This window comes from Opisthorchis viverrini, assembly GCF_000715545.1.
Source record: "Opisthorchis viverrini unplaced genomic scaffold opera_v5_70, whole genome shotgun sequence".
NCBI classification, from domain to species: Eukaryota; Metazoa; Platyhelminthes; class Trematoda; order Opisthorchiida; family Opisthorchiidae; genus Opisthorchis; species Opisthorchis viverrini.
This window is the reverse complement of record NW_008751726.1, coordinates 1563147-1582179: the sequence shown is the minus strand read 5'-3', so window position 1 is coordinate 1582179 and position 19033 is coordinate 1563147. Positions and strand designations below refer to the sequence as shown.

The 19033-nt window shown below is 41.2% G+C and overlaps 1 protein-coding gene across 1 annotated transcript in view; it reads left to right on the top strand.

The window, feature by feature from the left end:
- T265_04341 (hypothetical protein) overlaps positions 1-19033 on the top strand; it is a gene marked incomplete at both ends in the record, with an annotated part of 64831 nt that overhangs the window by 13766 nt on the left and 32032 nt on the right. The window contains 4 exons of the mRNA XM_009169050.1: positions 10384-10521; positions 13292-13423; positions 13913-14002; positions 16112-16171. Coding sequence (XP_009167314.1) covers positions 10384-10521; positions 13292-13423; positions 13913-14002; positions 16112-16171 — 420 coding nt within the window. The remainder of the gene's footprint in view (positions 1-10383; positions 10522-13291; positions 13424-13912; positions 14003-16111; positions 16172-19033) is intronic.

Here is a 19033-nt window from a genome sequence, read left to right as displayed (position 1 = left end):
TGTGCACGAATGTTTGCAGCTAAATCAGCTGCTTGTTTTCAGACAGTGATTATGGTCACTGAAATGGTTATGAAGTGCTTTAGACAAACTGTGTCCATTCGATACACGGTGAAGTTAACAAACGATTAATTGTAATAGAGATTCGCGAGAATTAGCCAGAATCAAGGTATTTACGATTTCCACATGTGGATTGGCCTTGTTGAAGCAGCGTCTAGGTTCACAAATTGGGCTTTACCTCCTGAAGCATTGCAAAACGAATGTAACAATGATAGGTGAGCCGATAACACACGTGTTCTGCGTTTTTCATCCAAACGTTCCTCCTGGCAGTGAAAATCTAAGAAATTTCTGCAACACAAGCATGCGTAGTGGGTTACTGCTGCCCGACAGTCCTGTATTATTCAAGTAAATCTATGGAATGTACACTACAGTCGTGTTTATTGAAAGTGAACTAAATTCGGCTTTGCTCTTCCTGGAATTTAGAGATGTTTTGAACTTACATTTGCTTTATAATAATACGTTATAATAATTCTCTGTCGAGAGGAAGATGCGAGGCAGATTTGTGAATTGTAGGGTCTTTCTGTGACCGGAATTTCAGCTCCATGATCTATCTTTGCTGGCCCACAATACTCAGACTCATTGATTACTGATACTTTAACTCAAAAACATTCAGACACACCGTCAAACATCTCGGTTATCGTGGTCCTCAGGATGGTGCTATCCGCTACTGAAAGCTTGTCAAAGTCTAAAGAGCAACTCAATCAGCCACAAGGACGGCACATTCATACATGACGGAAAACAATATCCTTTCTCTGATTAACATCTTGTTTGAGAGTCTGTGGGGAACTTCTCATGGATTTGCATGAAAACAGAGTGATTTGCTTCAACACTTAAAGCTTGGTTAGTGCTTTATAGTCAGCCTTCTGATCCATAAACTTGTGAACCATATATCGTGAATTGAAAACATCCGTGAAACTACCATCTTTGCGGACCGAGTCGATTATGTTGATGAAAGTTCCGTTTGTGGAGTGGACATCAGGACGACCGAATCGGAGCTTTTAGGCAGAATCCTCGCAAGCTTTGCGTTCATCGATAAGAAATTCCAAAGTTTTGGTCGGTGGTTTGTCCCAGTTTCATTTCAGTAAAATTACAGCAGCATACCAATCGTTTGACGTTGGGATGCGCTTGCGCATAACAAATCCTGATGCTATCAACTTCAGTCAAGTTTAAATACAGTTTCTATGCTTTTGGCATTGTGCATCTCAGTGTGTCCAGTGGTTGCATTATCCATATGTAAGTTACTCAAACACTAGACATCTGTGGGCAAACAAACTCACTGATGCCAGGACTGTCGTTTTGTTGCAATGCTTCCCTTAGAGGCCCCATACCCGACGATCCCCTAAGACACTATCAGCCAGACCTCTAGTGTTCTACGGTTGATGAGGGAATTTCGAAGCTTTCTGTGCATCAAGGTTCAAATTCCTTTCACATTCAGTCGGACCAACTTTCCAGGAGGGAATCCCTGGCGCTAACAACGATGCAAACGTCTGCCATGGGTGTAAGTGTTGTGGTCTAATAGCCGTGACAGTTTGTGTGTCACTCAAAATTGAGTAAACCGGCGACTTTTGGTCAATGATATGTGGCGCTGCCTAAAGATCAAGTGTAAGGTCATAATATCTGGACAAGTTATGTTTGTCGCTTTTCAGTATACCATGATTGGACTCCGCAGTTCTAGCGAAACCAGTCTGCGTTATATAGGAAGAGTCGGTTTGGGTATTCAGTTAGACGAAGCCATATTTGCGGAACGCCGCACAGTTCCAAAAAGTTCACATAATTTGTTTAGATCAAGAGAGCTCTCACCAACGTTTAAAAAAGCTCGTTTAATAAAACAATGGATAATTTAGCATTCCAGGAGTTAGTGGATGGTCTAATTTGGTAGAAGTTAGCCCGATTAAAGTGAGTTTATTTGAAGAAACGAATGTAAATCTGCTTAACGATCGCCGGATGTATTTTATGTGCGAATTTAACAGCTCGTCCTTAGTGTATAATGAATTTCCAATGATCTTTTGTGTCAGGTTGTGCTTATTAGCTCAGAGGGGCTTAATAGGCTCCTGACAACTATCTTCCACCATTTTTTGCTTACCACTTCATCATACTACCTGTCAAGTTTTTTTGAACAGACTTCTAACTGAACATCTAGCCGAATAATGCTCTGAGCCAGTGTTTCGCACCGCAGAATGGCGGGAAATCTTTCAAAATCCAATGATTTTTGTGTACGAGCTGGAGATCATTACATGCAGAATTTCTGACACTGTGCACAGAGTTACTTATTTGTTTCCATTAGCTAATAATATCCTGGAAGAGACTTCATAAAGCACTGGTTGATAGGGTCTGAGGCGTTTGTCTAGCTTATGTTTGCCTAGTTCACTTGTTGGAAATCTACATAGGACGAAAGAATTAGTTAAACCAGCTTCTGTATTTAAGCAGGATTGATCTTCATCGGTAGCTAGCAGCCATGTGATCACCTGACCTCTATGGTTAATCGGTGGTAGGTAGAGTTCAAGTAATTCAACGGTGCCGATCAAGTCTAAAGCCTATACTCCTAAGAAACAACTGGTAAACGGCGTGAAGCTTTGAAAAGCTATTACTTTTCGCTCCTAAACTAATAACAACCGAAGGATGCTGCTGATGCTTTGAGATGACGCTGGTTGGTACAGTATGTATGCATTCATTGTAGTAGACAAGATGGTTGCTAGTTTCAAATGAGGTGTGTCTTCCTCTGTATTAGAACTTCCATCAATGGGTACATGTACAGCTAACACACTTACCGATTATGTCCTGTTAGCATTTCGATCACTGCGAGCATTCGCAGAGGTAAATTGTTCCACTGCACAGGTAGGTGTTTTTGGGTATCTAACTGAGTAGGAAGTGCTTGACTCTGGAACTGATAGCTTCAGAAGATTGAGGTTTGTAGAATTAACTGAACTTTTTTAACCGATAGGGTCTAGATAGGCAACGGGCCCAGAGTTCAGTCTTCTTTTATTGCTTCAGAATTGTGACCAATATCTGTTGATGAAGAGGGGGCAGCTTTTTGTTTGATTTGCCCAAGAACTAGCACGTCGAGTGTTGCGCTAGAGAGAGGAGGACAAAGTTTGAAATTTGGACCCGAAGTGGCCGATGTAGGTAGTGGTGTGTACTGAGGTTGTTTTCTGCCTGCCTGAAAAACTAGTAAATTAATCATCTCTAAAGTGCTCTCTTTGTTATGGCAATACGATATTTAGGGGTTTTGACGGGGCTATATAATCGAAGTTTTTCCGACGTAAAGGTCATTCTTTACTTTCTAGCTATGTTACCCTCTTGTTATCAAACACTGTGTACTCAACCCATGAAGCAATGACATTTTGATTAACGGGCTTGTTTGCCATCACGAATAACAGGAATACTCGTTGTTACCTCTTGCTTTAAGCGCAGTGCCTTGCGATCATGATGCATATAGTAAGAATATCCTTTGATTTAAAACTCATGGAGGTTTCCACTAAAATAGAAAACAATAAGTTGAAATAACACATGACACTCGTGATTGAAACCATCTGATACGACGCGTGTAACTTTGGGGAAACGGATAAGGTTCAAGTAAGGATTCTTTATTACAGTGCAGCTTACAATTAGGAAGCACAAACAAGTGCTTCCTACTCTGATGCTACTAGCCCGCATACTCTATTCATTTCTGATGAAACGTAAATCAATTAACAATAGAAATTATTAGATCCTTTTTTGCCCATCCACCTCAAGCCAAAGGGCAACCATGTATGGCGTGTCGGTTACATCTTGTTTTCCAGAATGTCGTTCCGGTCGCTTGAAGTTTGTAAATGGTTATGACCTTACTCAAGGGAGATTTTGCCTTGTCAGTAAAACTGACCCATATTACAAAGTCATAAAGCATTGTGCAGTTGTTTTCACCTAATTGGGCATAATCAGTAGTGCGCATCTCACGAACCTCAGAGAGTTTCGAATTCGTTGCCTTCTGGGCAGTGACTGAAGACTGACTGACAGTTCAACCATGAAGGGATGGACAATGGTATGATTAACATTTACTTTTTTCATACAGACTGCGATGGGCAGCTGATTAGCGAATTTTCGTGAATCAGTCTATTCAAGATTGTTTCCGGCTCTGTTTCGGATGCGACCAGCTGTCGCCAAAGCACATAGCACTGAATTTAGTTCACCCGAAGGATAGATACACGTGCCGGTCGCATGAAACACTTCACTGTCTCGACTCCAGATAACGGACGACGCATCAGTATAGCGATCCAGAAGGGATTGCACGCAGAAAACAGAAGCGCATTATTTGATTTTGAGTTGTAAGTGTCACCGGTTGACTGTCAGTAATAGTGGTGTGTATGTTCATCGACTTCAAGTTACGGAAAATCGCCTCTGAAACCACGACCGAGTGGGAGGTTTAACGATAGTTTCTGTTTCGTTGTATCACATGGACCTGGAACAAAATTCTGAATGTGCATCCCAGTTTGTCTGTTGGACAAACTGCATATCTGAGAGTAGCTCTTTGTCTGATAAGAAAGTGGGCTGCACAAATCCACCGGATACACACTTCATTCACATCTTTCTTCAAGGGATCGATGTTGTTCGCGATCTGCGATCACTCCGGATTAACTACAAGCATACAGGAGATTTAGGTTTGAGCGTACGACAACATAGCAGCTTGATTTAAAAAAAATTATACACATGTAATTGACGGTTGTCCAAAGACATTATGGTGCGATGATTCATTCATTTCATTTCGGCACACAAGCAGCAAGAATTTGAGAGGCATGTTCACGACCTTTACTTCAGAGCCTTATCTTACGCTCATGTGGAGGTAAATTTAATGTCACTACAAGGCAGAATAGACCCGGAGACATTTGCTGATTAAACCTAACGAGTAAAGTATCTGGTTTTGGCAGGTACTATACAAAACAACAAAACATGCATAGATCAAGCTGTTACAAGTTATGTAAACCTGAACCAGAGGAAAGGTCAGCTGAAAACTTAGCCTCTGTTCTTACCGAATGGCTAATACACAATGCAGTTTCTTTAAAACCGTGGACAGTACACTCAATAAGCAGCTGAAACGCGGTTACCAAGGGATGAAGGCAAAGCAATATGACTACCCAACGACCTTTCATTATCAAGTAACTTGGAGCTCAACATGTGCGACAAGAATATGAAGGACGATGCAGCGTTGCATTCATACCTACTCCTGAGAGTCTATCATACTGTGCCACAGTGTAACCGGGCACTCGCTAAGCAGCGGTTAGCCGTTTGAGTAAATTTTATGGATCACTCACCACAGCTGTTCACTTGTGATTTGGTCGGCGTGTTCAGATACTGTATCCATGACATCGTCAATTTGCGTGATACCGATCGCTGCGGCCATTTTTGTCGTTCCCGATTAAGCAGTAATTGCTGTGCTGCAATTGTGTGTGACAACTATGCTCAAAAAATCAGTAACAAAAATAATAAGGCCACAGACAACATGGAGGAAACTTCTCACAGGGTTGCTGAAAACTCTTCGACAGCACACGACCGGTTTCGCCCTTGTTGGGGCTCATCAGGTAGGCGCAGCCCCCGAGTTTCCATCAACCTTATGTTCTACTTAAACCCAAATTGGACTGTTTTCGAGAAATGCACTCATTTGCAAATCATTTTGGTTTTCAGCAACCTTGTGAGTAGTTTCCTTCATGAAAATTAACTGCGATATCTCGAATATCGAACCAACTGAATCACGAGGCGGCCTGTGTGCAGCACATTCAGTTATAGAACATCACAAACGAGAGACTCAGTTGTGTCTCTCGTTAAAACCAAATTGATTTGCGAATCAGTGTATTCCTCGTCCATACACAACAGTGTGAAAACCAGGATTAAGTGTATGAACCTCGATAAATGAGAGAAGGAGAAAGAATCTAAATACACACCAGAATGTTGCGGTGATTTGGATTAGCAAAGCAGTTTTGTGATACTGAGGTTTGGAACTTGTTTATGGTTTTATTCAGGCATCGATAAGACTACCAGATACTCGCAAGAACTCAAGTTGTCTGCTGATAGAGCATCCTGCGAATAGCTTGCTGTAAACAGAATGTTAGCCAGTTTCTCACGATAGCATGGCCGTTAATTCAATAGAGATAGTGTGCTAAGATAGAGTAGAGTGGCTCATTCTTCATTGGTTCTCTAGTTCAGAGCAAAAAATTATTTTGAGTCGCGAATATAAAAAGCGAGTTCTGTGTCTAGGCGAACTTGATACATGGTCATAAATACGATCCCTGTCAATCATTTGTAATACCATAACTGAACCAATTTAAACAAGAATGCGATTTTCATTGCACATAATTCTGCTGCAGCTTCAGCTTAAAGAAGATCATAATCTTCGCATAGCTACGCCTGGCATTTGATCAATAAAGATGTCTCAAACTAGATCACGATAAACGAGACGTTGAGTGGCGCAATTTTGCCGAACGACACTTTTTGAGACTGGAATAATTAACACAGCCGCCTAGAATTCTTGAAGGCCAGGTCATGTCATATGATCACTGGCTGCTTTCTAGAAGCAATTTTCAAAGCTTACACAAAGCAAAGGCATTTTAGTTCTGTCGAGAGCAAAAAATGCGTTAACCATCTTAGACAATTCGTCGAGTTTTCTTAAGTACAGTTTCGTGTTGTCCAAATTCGAAAAAAACATCAAGAGAATTCGGAGCCAAAGCGTATTTGATAGGACGCAAAAGAGTGGGCCCAGTGGTGGGCTGTCTGCGTTTTTATGAATCGCACGGGTGGACTCGTATCACATTACGATCAACATGCTTGCATGCAGGCTAGTCAAAGGATGAAATATGAAGTTCACCAAGTTAAGTATCCACCTGTATCGTGGTACCTGTACTGTGGTAGCCTAATATCTGGAAGTGAGTTAAGCTTTTCTTGAATTCTGTATTTTAGAAACCATCTTCAGTTTCAGTACCACTAGATGACGTTACCCAAAACAGAGCCTCTGTAGATCTTGCGATTTTTTTCTCCAGAAACTCTTGATTAGGTGACGTGCAGTGTTGTGAAGATTTGCGCCACAACCGAGTGGCAAAGGAGTGAAGTGTCGATCACTCAAGGTCGTTTTGTTCGGACGCGCAAGTCACAGTTTCCGTTTGCGTCGCGCTCTGAACCAGACACACAAACCTTTGCCGCCGTTCGGCACAATGAAAGTAAATTTTCGAAAGTTATGATGTGTCCCAGATAGACTAACGCAATCGGTTAGTTTAGTTGAGAGTACCAGTCCAAACATTTAAGCTCCAATTGGGCATCCCGAGGACTCGGCGATGATGGAAAAGGCAACAAAATGCAACATTCTGACGTAAAACGTTTTACTCCACATAATTTTTTTTTGCAGCTGGGAAAATTGTGCGGATAACGGTCACCACCTTTGCCTGTTGGAGAGTTACTAAAGTGCCTCAGGCCTTTGTTCGTACGATCGACAACGAGCCGGGTGATCCCGAAGCCTCCAAAGAGACAGTAAGGTTGTATTTTCACCATTGTTTACTTGCGCGTAGCCCGGTAGGTTTTTCGAAACCAGGGATTGAGCTCAGCATAGGAACTCTACTGTGACCACAGCTGTGAATTTCAGTGGTTGGTGTGGTGTGGATAAGGCAGTTGCTGTGTTGGTGGCACCAGCACAGAAGCGCAAAGTCCGTGCGTTGGTATTAAATACATGTGGAGATCTACTGTTATTGAACCAGTGACTGGGACCCTCATCATTACGCAGTACGGAGTCAACAGAGTCAGAATGTGCCTAAAACCCAGCCGAGGTTGCATCCCCTTTTAGTAAACATTTCAAACTGTGTAAATGGTCTCAGACTGATCACATAGTTTCTCTTAACCTCTTTGGTACTAGCGGATCCGAAATGCAAAGAAAAAGATGGTCGAATAAACAAACTTATCCGCTCACCTAGTTGATTTGTTCAACGGATCACTACTCCATCAGGTTGCCCAAAAAGTCTACTGGTCTGGTTAAAGCTGCAGTACAACATGAGCTTATTGATTAATATGTACGTACACGTGAAAGTTGAATGACACCGATGCTTACTTCTTTCCTATTTGGTTTATGATGATACTGTTAGAAATGGGTTAAATTTCTGAGAACAAGCAATAGACCTCCTGTTAGCAAACAAAATACTATGTAATGTGTATACTACTGATGAAGCATAATAACAGTCAATGGTCTGGTGTCCAAGCTTCATCCCCACATCTATGGAGGGTGACTACTGATGAAGCATAATAACAGTCAATGGTCTGGTGTCCAAGCTTCATCCCCACATCTGATGGAGGGTGAGGTTTGTTACGGGACCGCTTTGCAGTGTTTATTTACTTTTGTGTATTAGTAAGTGAATAACAAGGAAGTTCTAGAGGACGCGTGAGAATCTTCAGTTTTTAAAAACTGTGGAAACTAGATATTGATTTTTGTGTCCAGTGGCTCGTAACCGTTCAGTTCGTGTTTGCTAATAAGTGACTTGTAAGACATAGTACTCCATTCCGTGGAGCTTGTGATTAGCTTTCGAGATATTTTATTTTATATTGCCGAGTCGCTGCATTGGGATTTAAGGCAGAATACGAAAAAATAAACTGGTAGGTGTATGGCTGTTTTTCGTTCCGTTACCTGAGGCTAATGGGGTGCATCCAGAGTTGTTAGTGCAAAAACCCATTAACTCCCGGTTCGATCCAAGGACTACAAACTTCATGAGCTTCTGAAATACTGAAGAAAACAAATCCTGTTTCACTAGTTATGATAAATTCCATGGTGTTTGAGTTGCATAAACTCTTGCCACAAATTAATCCGTTAGAAAGAGGCTTTCTTCGAAAAATATACAATTCTTATTCTTGGCGATTATCAGTCACATTTCTTGGATGTTTTGTTTCCCACCAGAACAAACGAGGAAAGTTTTAAAGCCGCTCTTACGTTCATAGATGAAAGTAAAAATCCATTTTATGCAAATATGTGGATGGGATTCAACGACAGCTAACATCTGATGTAACTTGGCATAGAAAATTGTAAAATTCCAACTGTGTACGGCTTGCTAGCGCCTCTCGGCTTTTGGGAATAAGCTTGGCAAACTGGCAGGGCGACATCTCAGTTGGAATATCCAAATCCCCTTATAGAATTCCAACTTTATGTTGTAGAAACAACGATAACCGAAGATTCGCGTTTTGACGCGTTACATTTTAAGCATTGTACAATGTTTTGTGTGACGGTGCTTCTGCTATTTGCAGAAGCGTTTTTGGAAGAAACCAAATTACCTTCTCTGACCAGTTGAATTGTCATAAAAACAAGGAACCTTAGCAACTGTATCATCCGCTTTTTTGCCGGAGGACAAAAATTTAGCAATAAATGTAAATCCTAAACAGCTTTCTGATACAAAGTGACGTTTTAATTTATTTGGAGCAGAAGTAACAAATGTTTGGTTTTCATGGATATATTTGACGGAAACCTACTGAAAAGCATGATAGTGATCTTGAGTCACAGTGAAAAATTTTCATTCTCCGTAATCTATCCATAATCAAAACCAATAAAAAAGTTTACATCCTGATATGACGATGAACAGAGGGGCGATTTCCTTTTGAGGAGTAAATAGATTATTTTAACGACATAGAACGTGCCTCTTCGTTAGTCTTGTCTATTTTGCATCCCCCGGGGATTACTGCAAAGAATGAAGATTCTGTGCCAAAATTGTCTTATATGACTAAGCTGTTTCCCCTTGAGGATTCACCTGTAAACAAGAAAACTGCGTTATATGCGGTTTAAATTTGGGTTTAAGCTACTTTTACAAACAAGGTTTTACTCGAAGCCTAAGAATTTGTGGACGTAGAAACTACGAAAGCTGTACCACAAATGCAAAGTGGTGCCTTTGAAGATAAACCCGATGAAATCCGACTGAAACAATGCGAAGGAGTCTTACGTTTTTAGTAGATTGTCTAGTATTGGGTATTTTTACGGTTGTATGGCCAAAGTTATAACACTTAAATGAATATCCTGTGCTGAACTGCCCTACATGAGGTATGACGAAAAAGTGCCGTGCCCAGGTTTGGAAATTCTTGACTATATGCTGTTTCATATGGTTGTTTAAACTAGCATAATCGGTGACAAAATTGTGAGCGATTTTCTTGAGCAGTTTCCAAAAGCAACTCAATTTTGCACAATTTGCCCTTCAAGGGCGACACATCATTTTGACCAGCCGATGCCATTCTATCCCAAACAACCTTTGAAAAGCAGTAAACTAATGTCATCCTTAGTTTGATGCAGTCTACTTTTGTCAGCATTGAATGCCTTTTCATTTCTTACATTTTCCTCCGTTTTAGGTTTACTTCAGATTTTCAAAAGGCGCCCTGTCAAACGAAACCGCCGGACTTGATTATTATGAAAACGAACCATACTTGATTGCGCTGCAAGCCTACTGTCGCGGTTGGTTAACTAGACAAAAATACGATCGCCTCAGAGTAAGTGGGAATTTGCTACTTCGAACAAAATTCCATAGACCACTAACATGGGGTATTGACTAAATGTCACCTGATCATAATGCGAGGACACAAACCCGTCAGCTGGATGCGTATCAAGCTGAAGAGTTCATATTATGCGTTTGCTTTGATGTGTCGGCTCAATGCAGTGCTTCGGACCAAATTCCAATCTCAGGTGTTGCATGTAGAGTGATTTCGCTGTCAGCCTGCCTAAATAAAAAGACCCAAAATATGTTGCGACCGCTCTGTTGACTGAGGATCTGTTCGGTTGATCCAGATAAAGTAAACAAATACCTCGTACACAGTGTTTATGAGACATCAGCAAATGTCCTCAAGTGCACAAGACTCCGTAGGTAGAACGTTAGTGAACTCCTTTTGAAACAATGCAGTGTGCTTCAATAACTCAACTGCAATGGCTGCTTAATCCAGAGACAATGATAAACGATTGTTGTAATTCAAATAGCCACCCACCGAGAGTATTTGACGCCTATTTACTTCGACACAACAATCCGACGATTATAATAGTTTCTCACCACATTACAAATCCAAACATATAGTTATCGACACTCTATCAACTTACATTTTTCGAACCACTGGCATATGTAATTGTAAGGTACACGAGTGTCTGCTTTCTATGTGAATCACTAAGGTTTTAATGGAAGGGATGGCTGAACTCTGCCTACCATACGCAGCCAGACAACTGTGCAACACAAACTAACCACGTCAAGTCATTGATTTTACCGGTCTATACTGCACACACTCCGAATGGTTAACTTAGCTCAGTTTGTATTCAGGCCATTGAATGGTCGTCTTCGTATCCATTCGGTTAGTAACAAAGGAAAGATTTGGCGTTAAATGCAGCTTTTATGGCATCTCGTCAGTTGCGTGGACTCTAGTAGCCTGGCGTTCAAGGTGAACATCCTCCAACTTCAGCAGCGCATGCTGGATGCACATAAATAATCACATCTAAACAAAGTAGTACTTATAATACATTCTAAGAGTTTACAAAGCATAATTTTGCATTGGTCTTTGCGCAGCTGACGTTTTTGTGAGTGTCACAATTAAGGAACAAGGCACGATAATAAAACAACTTTGCCGACCCTCCACCGTATGGAAGGCCAATACTATCGAATGGAATCTATTCAAACCCAGAAAGTCTCCGGTAGACGCGGTTTTTTCGTGTATTCTGTGTATTCTGTCTATATAAGCCGGTTAACTCAACAGTAATAAGGATGACTACAAGCACATGATATCTTCTTGGAAGGATGTGTGCTACTGTTCTGGAAATTAACGTAACCTTCTAGAATGCTACATTCTCTAGTGTTTTCCTTCCTATAGTCAAGCGAAAAGACACGAACAAAGTTGCCATTCATCAGCGACTATCTTATCTAGAACTACCTTTGCGCGTCGATTTCATAAGCACAAACCGTGTTTTCTTGGAGTAGTCGTTTGCAGTTGTTTCAGCTGTGGTTGCTCTTTTCAACTAAATAATTTGTTATCGTCAGTAATCACTATCACTTGCTTGCCTAAGAGAAATGTTTTCGGATATATTTGCAAGAGGCTTCTGGTCTAAGTCGTTTTCGAAACTTCAGATCTGTCATCATATAGGGCACTAAGCCCAAGCGAGTTCGATCAATGTAAAAGAGTTGCGGAATTCGAAAAAATGATCCAAATCACAAGCGATTGCTGTGCGTCTATTACGATTGGCTTTTTGTGGCAATATTGTCAAAGAGTTTTCAATATAATTACGACTGAATCCTCCAGTACTCAGTAACTAAAAAATGCTGAGGAAGAAACAGTATTCTGCGAGTATTCGTTTAGGAGGGTTTCATAATATTCTGAAATAAATGAAGCAGTTGGATGGCATCGTTGTTTAAAGCCAGAAATATTTGATGAAAATAGCCGAACTAGTCTAGTGATTCAGTGAATGAGAGCCAAAAAATTGCTTCACATGTGGTCATTAGCGGGCCGTCGAAAGCTCGTGTCTATCCTTGACCTTTCTCAAAGGAAACAACAATACTGTCCACCTACTATCAACAACATTAAACCGGTCCTTACTTACTTCCGTTTGACTACACAGATACTTGACTAGCAGGGGTAATTTATGGATTGTATATCAGTAGACAGAATAATCGCATTACCTCTTCTTCAATATTCAGAGTCATTTGCATTGCTTCTCAGGTGCTGGTTTCAGCCGTCAAAAACCGTACTCAGCATAATCTTGGTTGTCTTCATCAAATTCGCTATGCTCGTCACCAATATAATATATAATTATCATCACCATCATCAAGAGCACTGGTCTATGAAGGGATGGAGGTATTGCATACTGGTACACATGGTTGCGAGAGGGGGAGACTTAGTCGAATTCACAAACGATCACTGCGGCTAAGTGAGTGTGACGTTTCCCAACGAACTACCAAATAGCGGTAGAACAGATGGAAATGAGGTGCCCAATAACACAACTCGTGTCAGAAGATTCCTCTTTAAGAGGTTTCGGTAAAAACGATTACAGTAAGAATTCTACCGAAATGGTTTAGCCTGAGTGTGGTTTTGTTGCCCCGGCAGATCCTTTCAGCTGAATGTGCATTTGGAGGGACTGTACAGCAACAGCAGTAGAAGTATGAGACCTGGAACCAAGTCGTTAGTACACCTACCGTCATTCTATAATAGAAATGGGTCAACGATAAAATTAGAACAAAACACGATGCTCAAAACTATCGTTTTCACTCTTGTCCTCGCTCAATATTTTCAGGAGGAAAACGATGCCGTTCGGATCATTCAGAGAAATGCTGAGCGCCTGTTCAACCCCTGGGTTAGGTTGATGCTTGCCCTAAGACCGCTTCTCAAATCAAATCGCATTGAAGAGGAACTGCTCTATCTACGCGTAAGTTGGTCGCATTTTCCAACAGCGTTCTAGGCAAGACACATCACACCCGAAGTGAAAACAAACTTTGAAGTTTTTGATAGGACTAAATATAACAGGACCATCCACCCAATACCTCAGGTACTGAAAAACGACAGTGGTGTTTTCAAATTCGTTACCTTAAGTGACCAATTTGTTTGACAGAAAAGGTGAACACAAGTCTGCAGCTAATGACTTCAACCGAGAAGTGGTGTTTACCCAATCGCCGACCAGCTGAAAGCCACATGATTTCCTTCAGAACTTGATGTGACTTACAAGACCGATTTCTATAGACCCTTAACGTAACACCGTTTGTCAACTCAGTCACATTAGAATACATGATTACCAATCATTTTGACAGATTCTTAAAGGGAGTGAATCCATTTAAGATTCTGACGTCACTGGTTACCATCCAAGGCAACATCCTTGCTTTAGTTTCTTTCACAGTTAACATATTTTTCTTATTGACAGAGTGAGCTCGAACGATACAAGACCTTAGTGAAAATGCTGCGGTATGAGAATGCGGAATATCAGTCCAAGGTCGCAAACCTACTACAGCTGGTGAGTTATCGATTACTTGTACGTATAGTAAACTGCAGACCTTAAATTATATCTTTGTTGTAATGCCGTGAGGACGAACGATCAGTTTAGTTTTTTAAGCACATTTTCCCATAACTCTGGTTGCCTCTAGGCACTCCTGACATTCCACTTGAGGATCAACCGGATGTCTAGGGCTAAACCCGGACTTGAAGATCTAATCGTATCCAACTACATAGGGACTGGCTTTATTTACTCACGGACTTAATGGAGAAAATATCTGAATGCAGTATTCCGTATGCACCACTGCGCAAACTGCGATTAAGCGTTACGCAAGACAAGCGTGTCCGGACAAAACACGTGACACCTGATCCAGTTTGCCAAAAGTTCACCTTCAAACTATTTGTGCTAGATCATGTACTGAATTTAATTAACTATACACCCGTTTAACACACTTTTTGTCGATTCCAGCGACCCTCTTTTCTTGCATAAGTTGTTGCTTAACCAGGGTAGGTTTGTTGCAATGAGACAGTCACCCCAGTCGATCTGTAGTACTTGAAGTTCGTATCTATCGGTTCCAGTCGGACAAACACCACTTGGGTAAAACATTGACATCACCGCTCGAAAGTAGAGCATTGTTATTGCATTGTGGTTCATCGCCATTATATACACTGAACCTAGAGGACTAGATTTAGGTCATGGCGTTAATTAAAACGAAGAATTGGCAGATTACTTTTGGCCTCACGAAGATGGGCTTGAAGAACCAGGAAAGCACTGAGGTGGGTGAAGCTGTGCATCAGTGTCCTACTATCCGTCAACTTAGTTATCTTTCGCATCCATACGCGCTATTTATTCTCTTTTGCCTAAATAAGGACCATCATTGGAGTTGATAAGACTGTTCCCGCAGAACGTTTGTTTATAAGTCTAAAACTGAGCTACGAATCTACCACCCGACGCACTTTGTCTCGCTAGTCATAAACAACAATAATATTCGTTTTATTACACTTTTAGTTGGGTTTTGTAGAAGGGTCGAAAGTGAGTGCCCAGTGCGCCCTTACGGGCGTCTTAGCTGAGGCGTTTTTGTAATGGGTGTGCATTTCACTGAATGATAGATGAAATGACATCTGTAATGACGTAGCTCGAAAGCACTTTTCTTCTGGCGTTAGTTAAAATTCATGTGGCTTGTTTTCCACAACAAATACTACGAGGTCCAAGAATAGCTGGTCATCTAAACAAAGTTCTGTAACAAGAGTTTAAGAACGCCTTCGTTATACATACAGCACACCCTCAGTGATTAGGAAGAACGTGACCACATGACAAAAAAGTAACAATGCGAAAGGTTGGATTTTTACTTTAATTTTCACGTGAACTTGACTCGTCATATATGAATGATAACCAACGAGTGTCGTGTCTGCCAGTAACAACCTTAGTTACCTCCAGAGCATCTGCTCTGCGTACTAAGCAGATGCTAATCGTAAATGGGTTATAGCTTCAGTGCAGAGCATAATTCAGCATCGTTTCTTGTCATAAACACCTTGAAGAGAAGGCATTCGAACCAGCACCGCATGTTCAATGTAGGTTGTGACGTTTTGACCGGAAAACACCTGTTATGGTAGCGTAGAATCGCCTAACGGGACGGAGTGTATGATCGTTTCATCAGAGGCTGAACAGACTGGGACTTGACATGGAAATGTCGATGTCATTCTCAGGCTATTGTGCACACTGGTTCGCATTGAAAGCCAAGAGTAAAATACATGCAAAACCAAAGGTCCAGCTCATGCGAGCATGGTCGTATCATGAGTTAATTTGCTTTTCTACGGTAGACATGCCTCCTCTTCATCACTTATGGAAGGGAAAACACGTCCTTTAGGTTCATCCAGGTAACTGTGTCTGTCTGAGGTGGTTGGATAACTGAAATATATTAATGTAGGCAGAGGAAACAGTTGTTGAACCTATGCCAAGCAACATATACACTGTGGTTTCAGGCCAATAATAATAGTAGTATATTTTGGAAAAAATTATCATTCTTTCATTGAGAACCTGGAGGGAAGGCGGCCAGAGTCACACCTTAATCTTCGTTGTCATTACCAGTATCAAGACCCGTTGAACCTAATCTCACCTGCTTCTTTTCAGATTGAACAAATCAACAGCAAAGGGGCAGGCAACGAAGTGGTCACCAACCTTGTCTCACAGGTAGGTTATTCATTAGTTAGTGACTCCGACTGACCTTTTTCCAGTGAAAACAGACGATATTCTCTTGGGTAGCAGCATATTCTATTTACCGGGCTGTATTGTGGCACATTTGTAATATTCATGCTTGTTTATTGGTGGAACCGCCTGTGTACGATATTTCTTGAAGGGACGCTGGTTATAATTTTTTCGAAAATTCTTTAGCTGTTCATAATCGGGTTCGCTACCTTTCTGGGTACTTGTGTGAGCGCAGTTTCCGAATTTCCACCAAGAATATATTTAAACCCAAGGTGTACAAAAACGAGGGATTTAGTCTTCGTTAAGGCCAAGGTGATTTGAAAATTTGGGTATTCAACGAACAGTGCACAGTTTGGGTTCAAGTGAGGCATGATGCTGATGGAAAATTGGAGACTGTGCTTGCTTAATGGGTCCCAAGTAGCACAAAACCGGTTGTGTGCTGTAGAAGAGTTTTCAGCAAACCTATGGATAGTGTTGCTTCGAAAAATGTAAGTCTGTTCAGGTGGTATTGAATAAAATTTGATTGGTTTGTGCATCGTAGGCCCGGTTTTGTTAATAAACCGAGTGCTTACATTGCGGCACGATTGGAAACTTCATTTTCCTTAACCTCGGATAGGAAATGATAGCGGTAGTAGTACGATAACGGTTAGAGTTCGGTCAATCTGTACATACATCTTGTTCATCAGAGAACAAATATATTTCCGGGTCATCCTGATTGCCTCTTTATTTTCTACCAGTTCAATATACATTTAGTCAGGTAAATCAAAACAGTGGAAAGCCTACTAAAATCCACCAAAAAGGCCCCTTCTTTGGACAGATCATTGCAAAGAAGATTTCCTGGTAAGGTGGAGACGCTTATGATTTCCTCTCACCTCATTTTATCCTCCTGTAGAGAGTCAACTGCCTCCGTTTACAGGAGGCTTCTGTCTTGATTCGATAACTTTAAGTTGAACCTAGCTGTCAAAATCACTTTATGCTTCTACTGAGTCCAATCGACCGTCAGACAGTGTGCCGTACATGGCGTGGTGGTAGCTACAGTGGATCAGTGCTTTGGACTAGAGTGGAGTTAAACATAGTATTCCCAGTTAATCTTTTAAAAATGCCCCATTAATTCCTGTTCGTTTACTAGTTTCGAGTGCGACTAGGGAAAAGTAGTATCATTCACGCGATTGGTTGACGAAAGTGAAAAACATAAAACGGCGAAATTCTTACTGGCAAGATGAAATGCTTCTTTGAAACCCCGTATGAAAATCGCACCACTACTTGAAAATTGTGGAGGCTTGATAAGACTTTCCCTCTTGGCAGCATAAATATTATTTAGACACCTTCAACGCTTCGCAAATCGTGTCACTGTGTTGCTTTATACAGCCGCTGTAGCGACAGGCTGGAGCAAGGGAACTTGATGCCCCGCTATTTCCTATTCTAAGGGCTGCTGCGGTTAGAATACGAAGAATAAAATACATATCAGAATACTTGCTCCTTGTAGGGAATTTGCATAAAATCAGCACACGAGTGTTCTAACGGCTTACGGTAATCCAACTAAGGGTTATTCACCCAAAATCAAGAGGAATCTGCGCTTCTACATAGCACCATCTGGCTCAAAACTATGGTATTATCCACAGAAATAAACGAGTCAGCCAGTGTGCATATCGACGGTAGTTTTCTATAACCCCTTTCATTTTGCCCATGTAATGCCAATTATTATTTGGAAGATTGTGTTACGATTGCAAGCCAGCAAAGTACACTCAGTTGCAAACAGATTTGGTTTTGTGAGACACCCACCCGGAACCCAGATGAATCTCTCGTTTACGATGAGTGTGTTACGCCTTGCATGATTTTGTTTAGTCCCGAGTGCCTTTAATCTAGAACATATCCTATTCATCACTTTGAAGAAGGTAAACGCTTGGGTGGCTGCTTTGTATAGGTTGTACAGTGTGATTATGCTGTACTGAAATTACATCGTGAGGAGTTATGGTCATCGTGGATGTTGGTTTGCAACTCAAGAAGTTCGCACTGGTTTGTGGCCCATAAACTGCTATGTTTTCTGTACAAGTAGTGTCACACAAGGGGGCCGAAAAACAGGCAGATAATTCCGGAAGAGTAGTCATACGAATTGCATTATCTGCACGTCGCGGCTCAGTGACAGACGGCGAGTCCCGACATTGGCAGTTCAAGCAACCGGGTCTGTAAACCCTTCAAGCACTAACCCTTGTTCGTCGTCACTACTTCCGTGGTAAAAAACTCGCAAGGTTTGAGCTCGACGACACTGACCGGATGTATGACTGACTCGTCCTCGCACAAGTACATTCGATTGCTCTGTATTGGAGTGGTTGTGGGTTTCTAATTATTCTGGCATTTATACTACATTCTCTGATATTTAATGCCTATTGCGTAGCTTTGAAAAGTCAGTACTGAAACCATGCCGCTGTTGATTCCGAGGCATCTGTGTCATTTTAAGCAGCAAACAAGGCATTCATGTAACGCTTACTCCTTTTCCATTATTCTGATCAACTTACCAAGGATGTTAAATTAGTATAAGGAGATGAAGGGCAGCTCGAACCATTGTTGGACCAGCATGTAGCCCAAAATTTTTTTTAACCTTATCTGGATGTCATCGGTTTGCTGTATCATTTTAAGCAGCAAACAAGGCATTCATGTAACGCTTACTCCTTTTCCATTATTTTGATCAACTTACCAAGGATGTTATTTTAGTATAAGGAGATGAAGGACAGCTCGAACCATTGTTGGACCATTGTTGTGGCCCAAAATTTTTATTTAACCTTATCTGGATGTCATCGGTTTTGTAAGTCTTGTGAGGTTTAATGGTTTGGAAAACTGAGGTTCTCC